At 42.9% G+C, this 21,790-nt stretch overlaps 2 protein-coding genes and 1 long non-coding RNA gene across 6 annotated transcripts; 2 read left to right on the top strand and 1 right to left on the bottom strand.

Moving 5' to 3' along the window:
• Nucleotides 1-68: 68 nt before the first annotated feature.
• LOC143369437 (uncharacterized) lies at nucleotides 69-1,379 on the top strand. Its single transcript, XR_013085407.1, has 2 exons — nucleotides 69-400; nucleotides 724-1,379. It is a non-coding gene; the product is annotated as an uncharacterized LOC143369437 (long non-coding RNA).
• A 1,667-nt stretch (nucleotides 1,380-3,046) lies between these two features.
• Nucleotides 3,047-18,729, top strand: Zip99c (Zinc transporter Zip99C). 3 transcript variants are annotated; one of them, XM_076813326.1, is made up of 5 exons: nucleotides 3,047-4,318; nucleotides 14,036-14,146; nucleotides 15,965-16,233; nucleotides 16,315-16,876; nucleotides 16,981-18,729. In XM_076813326.1, exons 1-5 carry the CDS (start codon nucleotides 4,099-4,101, stop codon nucleotides 17,154-17,156), a joined length of 1,338 nt encoding a protein of 445 aa, XP_076669441.1. In that variant the 5' UTR covers nucleotides 3,047-4,098; the 3' UTR covers nucleotides 17,157-18,729. The 3 variants fall into 3 exon arrangements, with proteins under 3 accessions (XP_076669441.1, XP_076669439.1, XP_076669440.1); XM_076813324.1 differs by having other exon boundaries at nucleotides 14,036-14,248; nucleotides 16,321-16,876; XM_076813325.1 differs by having other exon boundaries at nucleotides 3,048-4,318; nucleotides 15,962-16,233.
• Nucleotides 17,241-21,440, bottom strand: Sil1 (Sil1 nucleotide exchange factor). 2 transcript variants are annotated; one of them, XM_076813327.1, is made up of 4 exons: nucleotides 21,103-21,440; nucleotides 20,421-20,704; nucleotides 20,090-20,349; nucleotides 17,241-20,011 (listed from the first exon to the last, which is right to left on the bottom strand). In XM_076813327.1, exons 1-4 carry the CDS (start codon nucleotides 21,218-21,220, stop codon nucleotides 19,258-19,260), a joined length of 1,416 nt encoding a protein of 471 aa, XP_076669442.1. In that variant the 5' UTR covers nucleotides 21,221-21,440; the 3' UTR covers nucleotides 17,241-19,257. The 2 variants fall into 2 exon arrangements, with proteins under 2 accessions (XP_076669442.1, XP_076669443.1); XM_076813328.1 differs by lacking the exon at nucleotides 21,103-21,440 and adding an exon at nucleotides 20,812-21,038.
• Nucleotides 21,441-21,790: the final 350 nt, after the last annotated feature.

Genomic DNA, 21,790 nt, shown 5'->3' with positions numbered 1-21,790 from the left:
CTTTTTTCGTAGGTGCGGCGGTACACTTGAAAACTGCATTTGAACTCATTTTTTAAATGGAACCATACAATTTTGTTTACATGAATTTATTCCTTGCGTTATTCTGCGTATAAAAAGTATAAGGTAAGATAGTCGAAAACTCAATAGCTTACGAGATATTTAATTTTATATAGGAAAAAATATTAGTACGAAGTTTCATCGTTTGGGGGCGCCACTTTTGGCATATTTCGTAATAAAATTAAATATCTCGTAAGCTATTGAGTTTTCGACTATCTTACCTTATACTTTTTATACGCAGAATAACGCAAGGAATAAATTCATGTAAACAAAATTGTATGGTTCCATTTAAAAAATGAGTTCAAATGCAGTTTTCAAGTGTACCGCCGCACCTACGAAAAAAGTAACTGCGCAGGATGATAGAGTTTATTAAACAGTGCAAAATTTTCCTCTACGATTTTGTTCTATCTGCACTTGGAACAGAGATACAGCCTGGCAAAGTTGCTTTTTATAATATACTATTATCAATAATTTTGTGGCAGTAAACAATGAGTTTTGTCTGGCAGTATTAGTAGTATCAGATATTAATCAGGCAATCTATTCTCGCACATTTAATTACCAAAAAAGGACGCATATGCATTCATAACGTCATAGGCATAATCTGTATTAAAATTGAACTCAGGATACGCAACGATAGAATCTACATACACATAATTCTGTTCATAGTGTACCGCGACAACAGCGGAGCTTCAAAATGCCAGCGCTGGAAACCGAGTTCCCATTATTCTTTAATAACGAATGACATTGCAATGCTGTACAGCTGACTGGGGCGATAAGGGAAGAAACGCCACTCCACCAATTAACAATAGCGAAGTTTATAATAGATAATTATCACCTTTATTTTACTGTTGCTGATATTGATTACTGTGGAATTTAATGTATAATGTTTCATTCAAATTCTTATTTAAGATGCTGAGGATGAAGCAAACGTAGTACAACCCAAAAAGGAAACAGAGGAGTCAATCCAGAACTGGTTGAAGAAAGCAACTGATAGGAAAGCAGCTTCCAAAAAAATTTTAATGGAAATTTCACTTCCGTAGATAGTATGATATAGTGAGGGAGTAGCTCGATCTTGATGGGATCTGAAGCACTTTCAATCGTTTTAAAACTCTTGAAAGTCTTGAATGTTTAAAGTCTTGAAAGTCTTGAAAATCTTCATCGGTCAAAATCTTGATATGTTTGATCGATGAAGACGATCAAGACTTTGTCTCTGTCTTTGTATGTGATTATACAATGTGTCCGTATAACATAAAGATAATTTAACATAAGTATTGTATAAGTATAGCTATTGTAATTAAATAAATAAAATGAATTCTTATTAAGTTCAATCTTATTTTGAAAGCTATTTAGTTGGTTAAATTTATATTACACCTAACCAGTACCGTTTTGAAGACGTGTTTAAAACGCCTTTGTGCTATCTGAGAAGCTACTCGAATTGAAATAATTACTCAAATCTCCTCAAGGTACTTGAAAAACAACAAACTATTCGGTTAATTCAGTTCTCAAATTACAGGTCGGTAACACAGTTCCGCTGGAGACACAAACACCCATAAACCCTAACCTAGAACTATATATACTAGATATACAAAAACATTATGAAAGCTGTATAAAAACTAAATGAAAACAATATAAAAACTGTATAAAAACTGTTTGCAAACATTCGGTCAAAAACATTTAAACAAATGCATCTGTTTTTTGTTTTCCATTCTTCTGGAAGCATTCATAAACATTTGTATGTATGGAGATCTAATTAGGCTTTACGTGTTCGATCTATCCATACTTCGTGGATGGTTTGGGTTATTTAGACAGCGGTTACAATCCGTGGTTTCCTTTAACTAATCTCTAAAATAACACACAGATGTCTTAAAAACATATATTTTAAACGCTTCTTCTAGACATAACCAAAACGTTTTAAAAACGTCTTACAATCGCCTGTTTCGGACGTAACCAAAGCGTATTCTGGACGTTTTGAAAACGTCTGCAAAATACGTTTTTAAAACGTATGCAAAACACGTCCATAAAACGTCCAGAAAACGTTTTAAAAACGTCCAGGAAACGATTTAAAACCGTCTATTTTCACAAATCAAGCCATGGACGTTCAGACATAAAATGGACGTAAAGTGGACGTTTTCAAAACGTCCTGTGCTATCTGGGTATTTATTGGTGACAGGGTAATTTTTTCACCCCCTCAGGGTTAATTTTTTTTTTTAAATATTGTATTGTCATCCAAACTACGCACGCCTGTAAAGTTTCAAGACAATTGGATAGTTGGATGTGGGTTAAAATTGAGTTTCTATATAGATTTGAACCATACAAACATACAAGACAAAAGGAAACAAACAGAAGATCGAAGCTGAATAAAATCGTTTAATAAAAACAATAGGATTGCGTCAATTATGTTTCCGATTTGCAATCGTCTATCAAATTAGATGATAATTCAATTTTTTATCTCTTCCACACTGTTGCTCGGTGACATTGATACAGATAATATGTACAAGAACGTCGATAACAATAATCAAGCATCGATGCAAAAGAGATAAATAACGCTGGAGTCTACATAACGAAGAGTTAAAATATGAAATTAAAATTAAGCTGTGGATAATATTTCCACTGTAACCCGCGCGCAACTTCAAGTGTTCATTAGAACTACGATGCATCAGTGCCTTTATCGATTTCGATACTCAACGGAAGTTGTATTCTTTCGTTTTTTTTTCAAAATATCAGCTCCCCTTCTTTTCCTCGCTAGACAATAATTTATCGCCTCAATGTTGAATTATACATCGCTGCGCTTTAAGTTCATCACCACCACCACCACAACCACCGCCTTACTTATCTTCTCCCCTTCCTCTCTTTTGCACTTCGCTCGGCCGTCTCCCTTCATCATTCGAGACCTGCGCGCTTTCCCTCTGCGTCGCGCGTATAGGATAGTTGCGCGCAGCGTTTGGTAGTTATAAAAGGGGCCGCCTGCGTCGCAACGCGCATTAGCCGTTGCGTCGGTTTGGTGAGCGGATATTATTGCGCATTATTCCTCTAATAATAAAGATATCAGCAAGAACAGAACGCGATTTAATAACGACATTCTAACAATCGATCGTTGCGTCCTACACGCGAGAAGCTCGAAGCACAGCATAACCTAGCAGGGCAGAGGCTTCGCCACGCGGCGTCATACATTGTGCGTCGTTGTGTAACCGTGTTTATCATTTGTGGCGGTAAAAGCAATCGAACTCTGGGAACAATCGTGGAGCAAGTACAGAGGAAAACAGAGACATTGAATCCCTGCGGGTGGTGTTTTAACGTCAGTCTGTAGTGGCCCTATTTCGGTGGTATGCGATACCATCGTGAAAAGCACGAGTCGCGAACGATTGAAGGAAGAAGTCACGCGGCGAGGAACGAGGAAAGGAATAAGTAGGAGGAGGCGTGCTACAGTGGACGGAAAAGACTGTCACGCGAGAGTGGATCGCGTTGCCCGACGATCATCGTCCGAGCATTCATCGTACCAGGTCTGATACCTATGCCCTCGTCCCCGCATCGCGACGGAATGGAATAACAAGAGGCTTGATCTGATCGACAAAACCGACGACAGTAGAGACGGCGACCGACTGATTCGTAGCGTCCGTACTCAGTCCTCAGTGTAGGCTAGTCGGTCGCTCGGTAGTCGTTGTCTCGGCGATTTTATGTTCTTTTTCCTCCTCCGCCGATCTATCTCGGGGCCACGACCCTTTGTTCCTCGAGACACGGTTGGCCAGTGAGTGTCATCCCGGAATTTACCAAGGAGCATAACGGTACGCAACTTTTCAAGGTGTTCTCTGGAACGAAAAAGAGAGAGAGAAAGAACCAGAGGGAGAGAGATTATCTTTCGCGTAAACAGAACCACCGAAGAAACGTATTCTTACATGCTAAAGATCCACGACAATTCTCACTCGTCCGTACACCGGGCAATCTTGACAACGATAAAACGATATTAATAGGAGTGGTCATTCGAAGGAGGTAGAGAGGAACAGGATTTTGACAAGCAGTGTTCGATACACGAGACGCACAAACATGGCGGCGAACATGTGCATACAGAATTGCACCGACTCCGCTGGATTCCTCTATAAACTGATCATGGATGATATGTGGGCACCCTGGGAAGCCGCGGCGGAGTATTTCGAGTACACTCCGTGGCTGTTCTCATTGCTGGGCAGCACTATGATCGGGCTGACCGGTATCTTCCCCCTGCTGGTCATTCCCATTGATGAAGGTGCCGATTTGAAAACTGGAGGTAACGTATTTATTTAAACCGGCACCTACCCACCATCTACTGAATCTAACTCTCTTGTTATGCTGTATACATGATTCCTGCGGGATCGTGGTGTTTCCTACGCCGTGGGATTCTTTGGAACTGCTCACTCGCGATGGGAGGTTATGTGTACAGTTTGAACCGCGCACGCGGGAAATAGTTCACGGTAGGTTAGTACAGGTGATCCAATCGGTCGATTCACTATCTCTCGACGAGCTGCCTGCGTTTAACTGGTTACTTGTGTTTCAATTTTTTAGAGCCAAGGCGTAGTCGCATGGTAAATTATCTTGTATAGATTTGCCTGTAATTCGACGTATTCCCGTGCTCAGTGTTCCGAGTTCCAATTATGCGCGGGAAAACCAAACTGCAGATAACGTACGATGGAATTAACATCGTTAGGAGAGTTATTCGATAAGTTCGTTCTCTTTTTCGACTGACGCGATCGAGAGATGACTTCGATTAATCTTAGTAATAAAGATGTCGATTACCTGTGCTAAAAATATCGTAAAAAGTATATGCGAGAGCGAGGTAATCGACGCGCTACGGCGCATGCGCAGAATAGACAAGTAGACATCGGCTTTCTTCGCGATAACTACACGATAACACTTGCTGGATAATTGCCTGTATAGATTGTGATTTGCTTTCGGCGATAGTCGGATTTTATCGTTGATTTAATCTCCGAATGAATTATATTCCTTACTACGTAGATTTACCAACAAGCCAAACTGTATCGAATACCGATGCAAATTACGTTCTATAGTTAAAGTGTCCTTGTTTCGCCAGTCGATACTTTCTCCTGTCACAGTGTCTCTGTATATGTCTTAAAATGGCACGGTTGGACAATGTTAATTCTGCGTAGAAGTTTGATCGGTAAATATTTCCAAGTAAGCGATCCGTTTGGATATCTGTGCCTTTGGTCGTAGACCAACGATACATATTCCTGCCCTTCGTTCGAACGTAACTCATAATCTCATTCTTGTGAAAAATTTAACCGGGCAATCTGCATCGCGGAGGAATGTTTTCGTTTTCACGATATTATATAACTGTTCGCGTTAATGCTGTTTGGTCGACGTTCGATTGAAGCGGGCAGAGTTCGTAGCAAACTCTCGGTATAATACTTGTGCAATAGGATGCGATCGTCTACCGTGATTTCACTAGAAATCTGTGGTCAATCGAATACGATCCTTTTTTAGAACGGCAAAGTCACGCGCTACTTTCATCTCGCGCTATTGTTACCAACATTTGCGACACTGCCGCTTAAACTTGCAAAATGAAGAGTTTCCGAATCTTCTAGTTAGCCTTAGTTACGCACAGTTGTCTCGAATCAATTTCACCTTCGTATAAAAATTGCCTTTCCAAAGCGTAGAGCTTTGTCCTCTTCGAGCCCCGATCATCAGAAATAATATGCTGAATAATTTGAATCACCCTTTATATATCCTCGACCTTTTGGTCATCGAATCTTGGAATTTTGTCCACGATAACAGGCTGCCACGCTTCTCAAGTAATATAAGTATCGGAGTAGAAAACGGGATGGAAATAATGATGCGTTCTTACGTCAGGTAGAATTGTTAGGTGCTTAAAAAGAAACGTTCTCGGCCACGTGGATGGCTCCTACTGCGCATATTGCTTCCCGTACATACGTCGTTCGCTTCTTCTTCGCGCCAACATCTTCCCTGTAAGCGTATTCTCGTTCACTACAGGGAAACGCCTCTAATCGAGCCAAATATTCCTATCGTCGTTCGACACCTTTCTGACCCGTCGTCATTCGAGGAAGCGATATAAAAATGGCACTTCATAGCTGTGCCAAACTAGTAATTGCAAGTCGGAATGAAGAAATCAGGTGGAGGAGCTTGCACCATCGACCAAAATATCAATGAAAACGTAAACAGTTAGGATGGCATTCTTGCCTCAAAACTAGTACAGCAGGGACCCGTTTTGATCCCGTGCCAACAGCTAGGGGTAGTTAAATCCGAGTTCCCAAGCCCTCGGCATTCAACGTGCACCGCCCTTACGGCTTCCGTTATTCATTTACGCCCAGAAGTCCTGAAAATGTGGGTAGGCTTCAGGGTAGTGCACACGGCGTAAGAACAGGGCGGCCCATTGTTGCGAGCTGCGTAAAGCATCCTCAGAATCAGTGCCATTCTTGTTAACGCTGAATGCAGGCTCCGCGCCAATGTGACGCGAGCAAGGTCGTGGAACTTGCTCTCGGCTGCACGCGTTGCGACAATGGAATTCGTTGAAGAAGAAGGAGGAAATGCAAATGCGATTCTGCATGCATCGTGATCGAGCCGGTGCTTAGATGCAACCGAGAGAAGAATAAAAAGGAAATACACAGGGTGTCCCGATCCAGTTGCGAAACACCTCTGCGTCATTCCAGTCCCTTCTTCCTTTGTTCTTTCGTTGCACCGAGGCGGAAAGGGAAAGCTCTCTCTCTCTCGATTTCCTCGCACCTCGGCTGCCTGGCGAAAATTTCGCACGTTGCTTCTTCAGGCATCCTGCATGTTATAGAGATGCATCGAGAGCACGCGAACCCCCCATACTTGTACGAAAACCCTGAAAGCCAATATGAAGTGAAGCTTATCGAAGACGATGGAGAATATAAAGGAAAGTTCCAGCCAGTTCGTGGGAGAAATTTACACGTACACGTGACTAGCGTGGTTTTAAACGATACGGGGGAATTCAAGGGCATCGTTGCATTCCGCAACTCCAGCAACGCGGTCGGCAAACACATTTCGTTTACTATATTTACATGGAAATGGATATTACGTAAGCGGAATCGACCTAATATCAATTATACGAGCAGGGAATGCAGCGTAAAGGAAAGAGTGACCCAAAAATGAGGCCTTTTTAGCCTCTTTTTGGTCCCACGATTTTCTAACGGAATTTTGTGCCAAATGATACCTTGTGATGAGACATCGATCACAACGAATTTTCGAGTTGAGCTGACAATTAGTTTCCGAGATATGGAAGGTCAAGGAAGTGAAAATTCGTTAACGCGTTAATTTAAACAATTATTTCCAGGGGGTTTGCTGACTGCTAATAACGAATTTGAACTTAGTTTTTCAAAATTCACAATGGCCGATTCAACATGGCGATATATTAGAAAAAGCACCCACTACACAGTCATATATATTTCATGATTTTAATTTTTTTTTTACGTGAATTTTGAAAATCTAAGTTCAAATTCGTTGTTAGCAGTCAGCAAAACCCCTGGAAATAATTCTTTAAATTATCGGACTGACATAAAAGTCCGTACATCGAAGCGTATAGTATAATTTTCACCTCAACTTGAAAATTTCGCGTGATTGATGTCTCATCGTAAGGTACCGTTTCGCATAAAATTCAGTTACAAAATCGCGGGACCAAAAAGAGGCTATTTTTTGGGTCACTCTTTGCGGAGACAGAAGTCGTAGTTCTTGGTACACTTAAACTCATTGACTCTTAGTTTGCTCAACAGCCAACTGGCATTACAAGTGTACTGTATTATTCACGGGAACACCCTGTACAGTTCACAGAATACGAGGCGAAACAGCGAGCTGGTGGTCGGGCAATAACTCGACTCCTCTTTATCAGGACATTCCAAACCGTTGGGCCCATCCAAGAACTCCCTTCTACGAAGGGAGCCTCCCCTCGCCGTGGCTGTAGAATCTAGCATCCAGAGGCGAAAGAAGCAGCTGCAGCACCTAGCTTTCACGCCACCACTTCTGATTACACCTGGAGCTGAAGCAACAGAAGCAAATCGATACACTTTTGCGAGCTTTTAGCTGCACTATTTCTCATCCTGCCGTTGAAAACCCACCTACGATACGTTTACCGCGACGTTCACTTTCACCCTGTCGTTCTGTAACCCACGCTTTATAACGATCTCTTAGGGAACAGGAGTATTGGAGGGGTTGCCTTCTAGAATTTACTTTTAAAGGGCGATCGATAGTGAGTAGAGGTCATTTAAATGGTAAATTGCATTCGAAGTCGTCGGGGCTGTATTCGATGTAAATCGCCGTAGGCTCGACTAATTTTCTGTATCGCTCAGTTCATTACCGTTTCATTAAGTTTCTCCTTCTGCGAATCAAATCCAGCCTTTCGTGGAGGCACTCGAACGGGGTCCGTTTGCTTATTCTTCAGTTGGAGCGTCGCGTTTGGCGTCCGCCGCGTTGACCTTCGAAAACAGGCTCCTCGATCTTTCTTCTTTCCTCCTCTGCCTGATATTTCGGTTACGTTCGGTGTAAAGATGCCCCGTTGTGTATTACGAAACCCTAAAACGATGGTGCAAGATTGCGCAAGATAATTGCCCGCGGTGCAGCCAGACCGCACTCTCGTTTGCAAATCACTGCAGATTTCTCCTCGAGCTAGACACGATCCACGTGTACCCTCGTCTACTTGCCATGCCATCAATCTTCTGCCTCACAATCCATGGACTCTAGCTTCTTCTTTGAGAAGAATTCGCGGCGTTCATTTATACTGACCCGTTAATTATTTAATAGACGATCGACCACTGGCTAGGTTGAACAATTAGTTAACGCGTGATTCCCCTGGAGGATTCTGGAAATAATGGGACGAAACGGCGGGCATTAGATCACAGCTCTGTCATGGCCTATCACGCCAACGATTGCCGCGGAATGAGACCATTATCAAGCCTGTTCTCTCTCGGTGTTTCCGCCCACGAGGAGCGTCGTTGAGCGGAGGCGCGCTCGCCGTTTCTTTCTTGCCGGATCCGCTCGCTATTACGGATCCATGGGACTTTAACTCGCCGCGATAGCGATCCCGGTATCGGCAGCTGCACGCACAACTTTGCATTTAAACGGTTTCTGCGAATGCTTTTTGCACGCCACCGGATCGATTTTTCTATTTTCGAGCCGACTGACGCGCTGCCACGTTTTACGACTGGTATCACATGTTCAGCGGGATTGCGTTACCAGATCACTCGAACGTACGAGGCCAGGAATTATGAATGGCAAAGGAGCACTGAGTTACCTACGTACAGTTCGCCACGCCGCTGATATCGAAATTCTGTGGACGAAACGCCGACGAATCTTGGACGATATCTACCAACGACTTTTTCCACTGTCCTGCGCAGCATTCGTGAGCTGTTAGGTGCTAGATCGTTAAGGCTCTAATTATTTAGAAAGTTCGCGGAGTCGACGGAACAACGAGAACGCGAGGGGGTCGATAACAGAGCTGCTTCGCGCGTTTGCATCGCGAGATTAATGGCTACGAGTTGCATCGATAACACGGCGCTTGATCGAGTATGTATATTGTAGAGGGATCTGTCACGTGTTGTTGACGGGTAGGTAGGACGTTATCTAGCAGCGTGTAATTAAATCTCGAATTTTCCTGTAATTTTATTGTATCGCTGTACGCTGGGTTTTTATCGCGCCACTTCATGTCTCCGATTAAGAGAAATGCGAGATTAACTGGATGACGAGCTGTCTTGCGCAACTACCGGCAGATGTGACGCGCTTCTGATAAGAAACAATGAAAAATAAGGGAAACAATTGGTTCTGGAGTTGTATTAATCGATCTTGATACGTTATCGAGTTTGTTTGTTCTGCAGAATATTGTGCTTTCTTCCTGACTCGATTCTACTGTCATCCAGGCAACTCTTACTCCACATTGCGCACTATATTAATTATTACAATGGATTAGTTGTTGCGAAGTAGATGCTTAACATTTCAGATGTTAAAATAAGGTTGGTGGATTAACGGAGGTTTATCAGCTTAATTAACAGCTAAATTTGTTATCGATATCGAGAATGTCTCCTTGCAAAGGATGTGGAAATTTTAATATTTCGATAGGATTGCAATAGATTTAAAATTAAATCTAATACACAGTTAGTTGAAACAAAATCAAGTGGTCGCTGGGGGCGGGGCTATCCAAGTTGCTCCACCTACTTATCAGTTTGTTCCGCCCACTACGTTTAAAGGTCTGCGCACACATATCCGTTCCGTCTCAGAAGAGCGGCGTAGAGGGCCTCTTCTTCTTACCGCTGGCACGACGGATACGGAACTGACACGGATATGTGTGCGCAGACCTTAAGAGATAGTGATTCGCCGTAGGGAAAGTAATTTTCAGTGCCCCGTTGAGTTTGAATCAATCGTAGCATCCCTTTCCACCATCTTTTTATTCTATTTTCGACAGATATTTACATTTCATAGCTCCATGGAGTCCAGTTCCTCAACGGCGAGAAGAAAATTCAAAGCGAACTGATATATTCTGACGAATGCAGGAGCAACAGTTAGGTACAGTTAATTATACGTCTGATTCCGAGATACTGCTACTTGCAATCGTATCGGAATGTTTCATCATGTAGGAAAAAAAACAAAGCGTATGATTAGTAAATTGTTCTATATATTGCAGCGCATAGGGTGGTTGGCGATACGCGCTGATTCCGAGGGAAACGAGTCACCGTGTGACACAGAAACTAAAATTCAGCAGCTGAACGCTTGCTTTTAACGATCCTGCCCATTACTATCGCATAATGCAACTTTGGATGCCCGTTAGAGAAGATAACACAGATTCATCATTGGTCACGCGCAGCGTGACACACTCGTTTCCTCGGTTCACGTGTTTACAGACGCCGTTCCTTCGCGGTGGATTCGACTCATTGTGTTTCCCAGCTACAAGGTGTTTCAAATGCTAGCGATCAAAGTGCACGCAAATTCCAAGTACAACTCGATACAACACAAGGAGTACTTTATAGATCCTTACTCTTACAAGCTCCCCGCCTAAACCATGGATTTCTTTGTATACAGGGTGATTCAAAAGTCCAGCCACATGAAATTAAAACCAGCTTCCCCCAGCAAAATCAGAAATGCACCGTGAGAGTGAACGGTACTCGTAAACGGAGCTGTTGACGCGCTGTCTTTGCATAAAGAATTTCCGCCTCGTAAACGAGCAATATGTTTAACGTTATACAAGTTGCGTAACTTGGAAAAATGTCTGCGAAACCTGACACCGGTCACCCGGTCGTTCGTGCATGTAAACAGAACAGTAAAACGGGTTTTCCGTCGCAGTAACAGGGTTATCGCTCGCCTGTTATCGCTAATTTTATTAGTAATGAGTTATTGTTCGCCGCGCCGCGGAATCGCACTGTTGCAATTCTGTGTCGACTGTTGCAATGTCCATTTAACGATCGCGATGGGGCGTGCGCGCGACACGGGCCCACCGAAATTCCGGTGCAAGTGCTAGGGTAAATGTTAGCGATTAATGTCATTCGGGTTGTAACAAACACGGGGCTTGTGCAACCAGCAAACATCGATCCGTTTCAAAGGAATCCACGATTTATCGATCGCGCGAGGTCGGTGCAAGGTTCGAGTGGCGGTGAAGAAAAAAAAAACGTGCGAAAGCTTAATTAACGTTTTAGATCACGCGAGTTATATATATATATATATATATATATATATATATATATATATATATATATATATTCACTGGGACGAAAGGTTGAAAAAATGATATAGCTTTTATTAACGCTTGACCGGCGGACTTTTCGCGATAAATATATTTGCTACTCTGCTTATCGTCGATATTAATAATACTGGGTAGGTATCCATATCGAACAACATTGACTTTCGGTTCGCACGAACTCTGCAACGATTGGAAACGAATTTTACGGAAGCCAAAGGTTTCTGTCTTCTGACGATAGATAGCAACAATTGCAGATGCTTTTGCTTTTACGAAATATACGGCTTGGCGAATGGAAACGCCTCGAATCACTCCGAGAAGAAGGCTCACGAGTGATGACTCTATCTGCTCCAATTTCCTTGGATGTTTGCGCGGTGACGATCGCGTGCGCATCATAATTTGTTTTTTACATCCGCCTAGCGCAAGATAAATCGGTCGGGAAGGAAAAAGAGCCGAGGGGACGAAAGCTTCTTGCGTCGCAAATGCTGCAGGCTCGCAGAAGTGGCGTGTAAATTGCGGCAATAGTTTTTTCAGTAGCAGGTCGTTGCACCGGGAACGTGTGTCAGGTCGAACAATTATCGTAATAGAAATGATGCTCGATGATCGTTGTCTCCGGTAGAAATAAATTAATTGTCCGTTGACCTCGTTGCGTGCAGAACTGAAACGATAAGTCGGCTAACCAGCCCCTTAACAAGTACTGTAGATACATAACACACTGGATCCCAAGGTGAAAAAGGAAGTCGAATAGCCACGGACGAAATTTTGTACTAAAATCGGCCAAACATCATCTCCTTCCTAGATTCGTATCGCAAATAAAAATATCAAACGTTCCGATAGGTCGTATTCTGCGGACAGCGCATCTACGCACTTATTAATGCTGTCCACTTAATAATCCGTTCTACAAAGAGTGGATCAAGGCCTGCCAAGCAATCATCTTGAGGAGAGAGCGAATGGCTGACTAACGCAGAAATCACCCACGAAAATTCTAGAACGTCCCTTCAGGGTGATTAATTGATCCGCGATCCCGAAAGACCGCAACAAAACGATTACGCTCAAGTCGTTTCGGTTACAGTGGTAGCAGAGCTTTTGCGTAACAATACGTAACGGGACCTAATCGTAAGGTTGCTATTACAAATGCCGAAACTGCTCGAGTAGGTAGACCTCGATGGATTCTCGCGCGATCTGCCACAGAGATATCGACTTATAATAAATTGGAAGCTCCGTGGACGCAGCCAGCGGCGATCTAATCTAGGAGGCGATACAAAATCTTTCGATAAACATCTACGATGGAATTCTTTACGGTCAAGAATCAACTTGTTACGTGTTGAGGTCGTTTCAGTTGAAAGTTATTGGAAGAGCTACTTTATTGAACGCAGATCACGGGAATTACGAAAATAAGCAGCGCCGAGCTATGGTGGCAACGGAACGCTGGTTCTTCGCGTTTCTCTACCAAGTGGATCGCGTTGGGAAATGATCATCGATCATTGGCAAGGGAAGAAATGCGATCTTCGAAGCGCAAGCCTACCAATTGAAATATGACTCGACTGCGAGGTGAAGATATCAGGCGGATTGAATATTACTTTAACGCGGTCAGCGAGAGGCTCAATCGAGAGTAAAATTGTTAGGATCGCACGATTTGGCTTCGCAAGTTTATCGCCGCGGGGCACGCGGAGGAAACCTATCGCCTACGTCGATATTTTTGTATTAAATGCGGGAGACTCGTGCGTAGGTCGAAGTTCAAGAACAAAAGCATCCAGAAGAGTTTTCTTCTCGATCGAACGATTGGTGCGCATCTGGATCGGCTCCATCAACGCCCACGTCTCCTAATCTCCTTCGGAACAGATTGTACCGATTCAGTAGATAGGAAATCCTTGTACTCCTATTTCAATGGCAAATCAATTTATAGCGAATTCGGTAACTCGCACTGACTCTGCACTGGTGCCAACAAATTACTTGAATTGGTTGTTTCGTATAGAGCTATCTTCGTTTCTATCAGAAACAAAGCAAGGTAATCCGCGTCATTTTTTTTTACACCAGTGCAGAGTCAGTGCGAGGTACCGAATTCGCTATTACACTCCAGCCCCAGATTCATCCACTGCACGCTATATTCTCTCAGAATAATTATTAATGAATCTTGATAATACTGTAGTAAAGGCTGACTACAGACGGGACATTTTACATCCCCGCTAACTTTCTAATCTCTTCTACTAAGAAGAAAGCACCCCTTCGCCCGATTTTCCACGGCTTGGACGTTACACCCGATCCTTTCTAACCGCTCGGTTCCCATTTCTGTTGCAGACAGCGCTGGCACGCTGAGAATACTATTGAGCTTCGCGGTCGGCGGCCTTCTGGGTGACGTTTTTATGCACCTTCTACCGGAAGCATGGGGCAGCTACGCAGTGAAAACAGGTACGAGGAGGACCCTGTGGCTGATCGAAGGTCGCGGTCCTTCGCGAGGAGATGCGTTCGAAGGCAAACAGAACTGTGCCTCCAGGCAGATTCTAGATGGCAGTAAATTAGCAGCAACCGGTGGCTTAGCCTGCAATATTGTGGACATGGCCCGCGCGAGATTAAGCAGAGGAACAATCGCGCTACTGTTGTTCCAATTCACTTTAAATTAAATTCTCCATTTGCTAGCGTTCCTTGCTTTTCGAGAACCCTTGAACTGCCCATTCTGCGTAACTTCAGGGGGTAGGGTAGATGCACCGTTTGTGGCGACTTTAAGGTATTGTACCAGTTTTGGCCACTTCTTAAAAAATATAATACTTTTTCGTGTGAGCAATAAATGTAGCCTTATATATCTGACGGTATACTAAACAAAATATTTATGGTGTGAAATTCTCCACAGAATAATGATCTGCAAGCAGTTTAAAAATAAGATGATTATGCACATGGCCAAAAACAGTGCAATGGCCACCAACGGTACACCTACCCTAATCAGTTTCTGCTTTCTGAAAAGACTTTCACGTGAATGACGAAGCCTGGAATGATCGATGGGTCATAGTTCTTTGCATACGGTTTAATGGTGCAGCGCAAATCGCGATGCTAAGTACATACAAGGGTAAGCCGAAGGGTCAATGCAACTTCGAACGAGCCACTTATCGCGCGAAACGTGAGTTCAGAGATTGCAGAGCTCGTTCGCGGTCTAAGATATAGATGAGATAATGCCTGGGTATCGAGCACGCGTGTAACGCGACCGTTCTCTCTTCAGGGTTCGTTCAATCGAGAGTGCATGTGCGCTTCACGTGCGGCATCCACAATTTCTTCGTGCGGTCGCGGCACGTGAGGCGCACCGGTTTGCTTTACGAGCCTCGTAATAGCTTTTATTATGCTCTGACGACATCCACACGTTTTTTTTTGCTGGAATTTCGAGCCGCGTAACCGAAGATCGCCCGATAAACTGTCGGGGCGGTAGAACCTCGGTTAAAAACTGCGAAAAAAGGATCTCCTTCTTTCTCCGTCCCAACATCGCGAAGCTGTTGACTCTTCGGCTACCATTATTCATGTCCCAGCTAGCTTCATCAATTCTCATTCCGCCCCGATCGCTTCGCGGAATTGCGCTGGAATTCCTTTCTAATCGAACCCCGCGTGTCTAAATTGCACGCTATTTGAGCGACGCTGCAACTCGTCGCGTTGGATCCTCCGCTAAGCGAGGCTTGAAGCGAGCGGTCCTCCACCTCGGTCGACCGCTTTGTGAACGGTTCAAGGGACGGTGCCGAACCCCATTGTGCTTCAGTTGCGGATTTCAATTGCCGCCTGTCTTCTCCTGAATTAAACCTATTCGGTCCCCGTCCACCTACGATTTCCCAGCCACCTTCTCGCGCTCGTGAATCGTTCCAGTTAACACTGGAGATGTAGCATATACCTGGCCGGCTTAAGGGGGAACGACACCCTGAAGCCCGGAGGAAAGTGCAATTTTTTTTAATTTTTTGTTAGATATCCATACGTCGTAGGGAAGACATTGATATCTCTATAACTTGATTAAAACTGTATATTTTGTCACACAAAAAATCTAAACTACTGTCCACTACATTTACATTTAAACCCCATATCAATGACTTCCCTGCGAAGTATGGATATCTAATAAAAAATTTAAAAAAAATGCACTTTTCCGAGCTTCATGGTGTAATTCCCCCTTAACCGAAAGCGGAACACCTATTCTTATCGCCTCTGGCGCGTGAAAACCTGGAATAGTTCGTCAATGAGAAACTATTTTTGTTACAGCAGCGGATGCCGGTCATCCGTCAATGGCATGCGGCCTCTGGGTGCTCAGTGGCTTCCTGGTGTTCGTTATAGTGGAGAAGCTCTTCAGCTTTGAAAGGGAGCCTGACACCGTGGCCGACGAGTCCGCGATAGAGGACAAGGGTGAGAATGCGAGCGTCGAAGAAGAGAAGGAAATGGAGAACAACAACTGCATCCCTTTAACTGGTAACAACCTGAAAAACGAATTCTCCAAGCGCTACGCCAAGACGGACTTCTCGAAGACCATCGACGAGGTAATTATCATCCGAGGGAGAAAGAGCTCCCTTAGAATCATCCCTAAGAGGCAGAATTTATGTAAGAAATTGCCCTCGCGGTTGCAGCCCTTTTTGGAGAAGAACGATCACTCGCAGATGTCGAACGGCTACAAGGACACGCGCAAAAACGGTTTCGTCGTGAACGGTATCAAACCGATGCTGATGTGTAACAAATTCTCAAACACCTTGGGGGGAGGTCTGTCGCTGGACGATGCAAAGGATTGCCTGAAGAAGCTGGCCAAGAACGGCTTCTCTACTGAACTGTCGAAGGGAAGCTTCGAGAAGAAGGACCAGATCGCGAGCAATGTTCCTGGTGACGTAAAACCCGTCATGAAGCAGAAGCCGAGACATATAACTGGTTACCTGAATCTGCTAGCCAACATCATTGACAACTTCACTCATGGGCTGGCCGTGGGTGGCTCTTTCCTCGTGTCCCTCCGTTTAGGAGTGCTTACCACCTTTGCTATCCTCATACACGAGATACCGCACGAGGTCGGGGACTTCGCTATACTGCTACGCAGTGGATTCAACAGATGGGATGCTGCACGTGCGCAGCTTCTCACCGCCAGTGGTGGCATTTTTGGTGCCATGGCTGCGGTGTTGTTCTCGGGCGGTGAAGTAGGTGGGTAGCGCTCGTAACCATAGTGGTTGAAGCTTGAGTGAACTTTATCCTCGCGTGTAGGTTCCAGAGTTCTAGACTCTAATCGAAGATCGTTGCTTTTCCAGGGGCGAAGACATGTTGGATATTACCCTTCACGGCTGGTGGCTTCCTGCACATTGGCATGGTGACCATCTTGCCTGAGCTGCTTAAAGAATCTAGTCCCAAGGAATCCTTGAAGCAAGTCGCCGCGTTACTCCTGGGCATCACCGTGATGGCGGTTTTAACGATTCTTTGCGACTAAGATCGTTTCGGGTTTTTCTTTTTACATGATAGCGTTAAGTTCAGCGGTCGATCTACTGCATTGACGCGTACCGAGCATCGGATCTTTTTCTTTTATATTAGGTAGCGTCTCTCGGTACGTGTCAGATGAGTAATTCGAGATTGCCATAAAGATGTTATTCCGTGTATAGTACTTGTTGCTCAATAGAAGATGATGGGTCTACGTTGAGAGTGAGGGAGCGAGGAACGACGATTGACGACTGACGAATATCCCTCCTACAGATTACGTAACGTTCTATGTTGAATTTAGATTTGGAATAAGAGTAATACAGTCGTTTATACTTTCGAAAGGATTACAGGACTGGTATTTTATTTTTGTTCATCCTGTCTAATACTGATTCCGAGTTTCTTTGTGATCGTCCTCAACTGTGTGGACGGTTTCATTTCCATTCCAGTGAAATGCATCTTTGATCGTCGATCTCTTTTTACGAAAAAAACGATTAACGTATCTCTGATAGCGAAAAGAAGAAAAACCGCAAAAAATAAAGAAAGGGGAATATTTGTACGAATTGCTTTCATATTTTTCTATCGTTTATTGGGGGATCGTATTATTGCCAGTTCGCGGTTATCGATTTATAAGAATACTTTAAGAGATACTGTTATAAACCTGGCATAGTTTATACTCGAATGTCCGTGTGGTTCCTCTGTAAAGTATCAGTGAATAAATCGCAGGAAGCATCATTCCGTTTCTAATAAGATCATCGCTTTTAAAACTTTGTTGCCTAGAAGTTGCACACGCGAAACCAGTATTGACGTATGACTTTCACGTTCTGAAACGAATCATCGTGTACATAATGTTTATGCTTCCTTGATTACTGTTTAAAGAAAAGAGGAGAAGAGTTTTGAGATTAATAAGAGTTTGTATATTAAGCACGGAAAATGAAGCGTATTTTCGGTCGCGGCCATCGATATTATTCGTTGCCTGCGCTCCGATAGATGTATATTTTCAGTTCCTACAGTTTGTTGTAAATAACGTATCGAACTTATCCGTTTGTCTATGGAAACAGCATGAAAGAAAGAAATGACTAAAAGATAAAGAAACAAAATTTATATATCAGATTACGAGGGCAACAGTTCGCAAGCAAATGTTTTGTAAAGTCTGTAAAATTGGTATGTAGATATAGAATCACTGTGTTTAATAAAAAGAAACTTGGGAGATTATGTAAAACTAATAGATTTTAGAAAGGCTGCGAGATTAGTCGATACACCGACGTAAGAGGAAGAGTCCATCTCTTTTTTCCCCCCATAGGCTCATGTGTCCCTCTCTAAAAAGTGCATATTTTATAAATCGCACAAAACTAAACACAATCCTTGTACTTAAAAGAAAAACAAGGTATTCCTTCACCTAAACAAGATAAAATGAAACACGATGCATGAGCACCTTTCTCGTGTAAATAGAAAGTCCTAAAACTTACGAGGCCGATTCGCGATCAGCGATTTGGCGAGTATATTTTTTATGAACTACGACTATACGAGCAGATTGTTCATATGTAATCATTATAATTTGTAAATAAAGTATGTTATTCTGTAACACAGCTCTTGGTGTTTGGGTACCATTTTCTTTCCGAGCAAAACGGCGGCAGTGTAAATGGTACAAAATAATTTATTAAACGACCATCTTAAAACACAAGAAACGTAACAACATTTGTCCGCTATATTAGTAGGGATAGGTAAACTCAAACATCATACACGCTAGTTATATGCACAGACATTACACGACGCTTCACACCCCGCTCGACTTATGATACACTTATGCATGCACGCATTAGAAAAATTCATCACACTTTATAGTAATCTATTTACAAATGACTAAGTACCGTTTCAGCTGAAATCAATGATTAAATTGTTACTCAAAGAATAACAATACTCGTTACCAAAGATACATCCAGTAACAAGTTTTTTTGGAATAGTAATGGATACTCGGCGTACCCGTGCGAGGAAGAGTTCCATTATACATAAGACTTTTATACAAACATAAATAAGAGACTTCACAACGAAAACTAAAATCCTGGAGCTTCTTCCTTGCAAACGTTTAATCTCGCCTATTTAATCTCTCTCTTCACCTATAATTCGTCGTGAGGAATTTCGGAAACGACTGTTTGAAGTTTCTCGATTAACAGAACAAGGTTATTCAAAACCTCGTTCTCGTCTTGTTCGACAACGGGCTCCGAGTTCTGATAGAAATTCAATAAACGTTGAATCACAGGAAGCAATGCGTCTTTGTTTTCTCTAAACTGGTCTTTACAAACAGGAACAATGGTAATCATGCTTTCCGAAATAGTTTCAAGGAACTCGTAGTTGTCGGTTCTATATTGATTATTAAGTTCATCTTTAAATGTTTTCGCCAATAGGTTGCTTAAATGCTTGCAGTAATCGTACGTTAATAATTTCTGTTCAATATTTGCAACAGCGTACGCTTCCGTTTTCACCTTCAACTGTTCGGTATCGGCGACTTCTTGCAAGTTTTGCCTCTCGATAATTAGATCATTTATCAACTTCATAACTTTCATTTGTACTTGTAGCTGATCATCGAGCAGAATCTTCCCAAATATTTCTACTCCGCCGTGATCTATCCACACCTTCTGTGCCGCCGGAAATTGTCTTATTAAGGCACTCAGAGCAAATAGACATCTCGACCTCACTTCCATTTTAGTATTGGTGACCAATATGTGCAGAAGCTTTTGAACAAAATCGTTCTGCAATGCCTCCAGTTGGACTTTAGGATTAGATTGAACTGCAGCGCCGAGAAGCCTTAGCGCCTCGGCTTTTATTTCACTGTTCGTTCCGTTCAGACACGGAGAGACAATTTTACTCATACTGTAGTTAAAAGACATCTTTAATTAAAATTCTCTCCCTAATGATTTTCTTGCACGAAGGAATTATTCTGATACGTACCCCTGCATGTCAGCGAATACTTTGGCATTGTCAACATGATGTAGCAAATATTCCAGATTGTACAGGATATTCAAAATTTCTTCCACTTCTAAAACAGTCAATGTCCCCATAGCGACTCCATTCCTATGAGTTTGGAACTTTTGGAAGTAATTAGTTAGTAATTCGGAATCAGTTGTGATATCTATGTCCATTGCCTGAAACTCTTTCTTCAGGGTCTCGTAGTCCCGGAACTTCTGCTTCACCTGCTGGGCATGCTCGTCCTAAAAATGTAAGATTTGGGTGTAGGAAGCGTTCTTTAACGTGTTATATATCCAACAAAGGTAAAAGTTACATTTAACTCTGCGGCGGCTTCCGCCTCGTCTGACATAATTTTCATCAGCCTGGCTTTTAAATCTTTTATCTGATGGCTGAACAAGTAAGACTTCTGTGCAATAGCGGCAGCTGCTTGCGCATTGGCGACCACTTTGTCCGGATGTAATGTTAAAGAATTTGAACGAGAACTGTTCGCAATTTCAGATTCTTTCTCATCCACGTCCTCGTTATCCATCAGCTTGGCCTCCGTTACCCCAGTTTGAAAATTGTGCCGCACGTGTAGCCCCTTAGGTATGGGTGTACCTAAAGGAAGATTAACCTTATTGCTGATGCAACAAGGGCGCGAATTACATTTCTCGACAAATAAACAATTAAATTATAAAATTGACTGTGTACCTATCCGTTAGCACCTTTAAATAAAATTCTGTGTACGTCACTGTTGTATACGATTTACGACACAGCATACTTCAATATATTTAGGATATTTCGAAGTACGATAAATCGAAAACGTTTTCGACAATTTTTTTGCGGGAGTGGTAATATTGCAATTAAGCTGCGTTGCGAAAGTGACGGATTCGTGTCTCTAAGAAATGTGTAATGTGAAATTTGACTGACGTGGTCTTAGGAAGAGCACAATCAATTGCGTAAAAAGTAGTCCCGAAACTTACGGTACGCACGGAATTAGATAAGGTTCTACTTACCCTTTTTCACTGTCTGCCATTCGCGAGTGGGCACAAATGTCGTCTCATTTTTTTCGTTGTCGCCGAGAATTACCGGCGACAAACATAAACAAGTTAGAATAATTATATTCGGTTGCATTCTGACGAGTTCCTGTCGTTGACCGAGGGCTACAGCTTATCCCAAGATGCGCCGATGACTTTCCCGCAAATGTCGTTGAAAATCGTCTGCTAAATTTACAGGAAAGCTATGGAAACGATTTCTCGATTTTTCTGTTAAACTCTCTTATCGCGGTTTTCTTCAATTTAAGTATTATTCACGTGTTGCGCCCGATATTTATGCCGTGAATGTGTCGATGCTAGTTCCATGCTCTTACCGCCAGGGTGTTACGCAGCCAATCAGCATTCGGTGGAATGTTGCCAAATCTCCCATTCAAATCAGGTATGACGATTCATTAAACGCGCCTTTAAATGATTGCCGAGTATATATCTCTGGAACAGAGTCTTACATCCGAAAATCACGTGTATTTAATTTTTGTTTGTATTTCATGATCTTTAAGTCGACCACCTTGGAAAACCCGTTAATAATCTCCGATTAAACGAGTTAATTTTGTATTTCCCTAGTCTCTTAAGCGACGCAGCGTATGGGGGTAGATAACACCCCTCGTAAAGCCTTCAGTGGTGCTCTGCGAAGGCTAGAAGTGGCAACAGC

This window comes from Andrena cerasifolii, chromosome 5 (genome assembly GCF_050908995.1).
Source record: "Andrena cerasifolii isolate SP2316 chromosome 5, iyAndCera1_principal, whole genome shotgun sequence".
Lineage (NCBI taxonomy): Eukaryota > Metazoa > Arthropoda > Insecta > Hymenoptera > Andrenidae > Andrena > Andrena cerasifolii.
Note: the sequence above shows the minus strand (reverse complement) of the source record. Positions and strands in the feature narration are given on the sequence as shown.

Coding starts and splice junctions, on each gene's coding strand:
- Zip99c (XM_076813324.1), top strand. CDS start 4,099: ATGGCGGCGAACATGTGCATACAGAATTGCACCGACTCCGCTGGATTC. Junction 14,249..15,964: donor CAGGCAGATTCTAGATGGCA/GTAAATTAGCAG, acceptor TTGTTACAGCAG/CGGATGCCGGTCATCCGTCA. Junction 16,234..16,320: donor TCTCGAAGACCATCGACGAG/GTAATTATCATC, acceptor TCGCGGTTGCAG/CCCTTTTTGGAGAAGAACGA.
- Sil1 (XM_076813327.1), bottom strand. CDS start 21,220: ATGCAACCGAATATAATTATTCTAACTTGTTTATGTTTGTCGCCGGTA. Junction 20,705..21,102: donor ATGGCAGACAGTGAAAAAGG/GTAAGTAGAACC, acceptor ATCTTCCTTTAG/GTACACCCATACCTAAGGGG. Junction 20,350..20,420: donor AAGCCGCCGCAGAGTTAAAT/GTAACTTTTACC, acceptor TTACATTTTTAG/GACGAGCATGCCCAGCAGGT.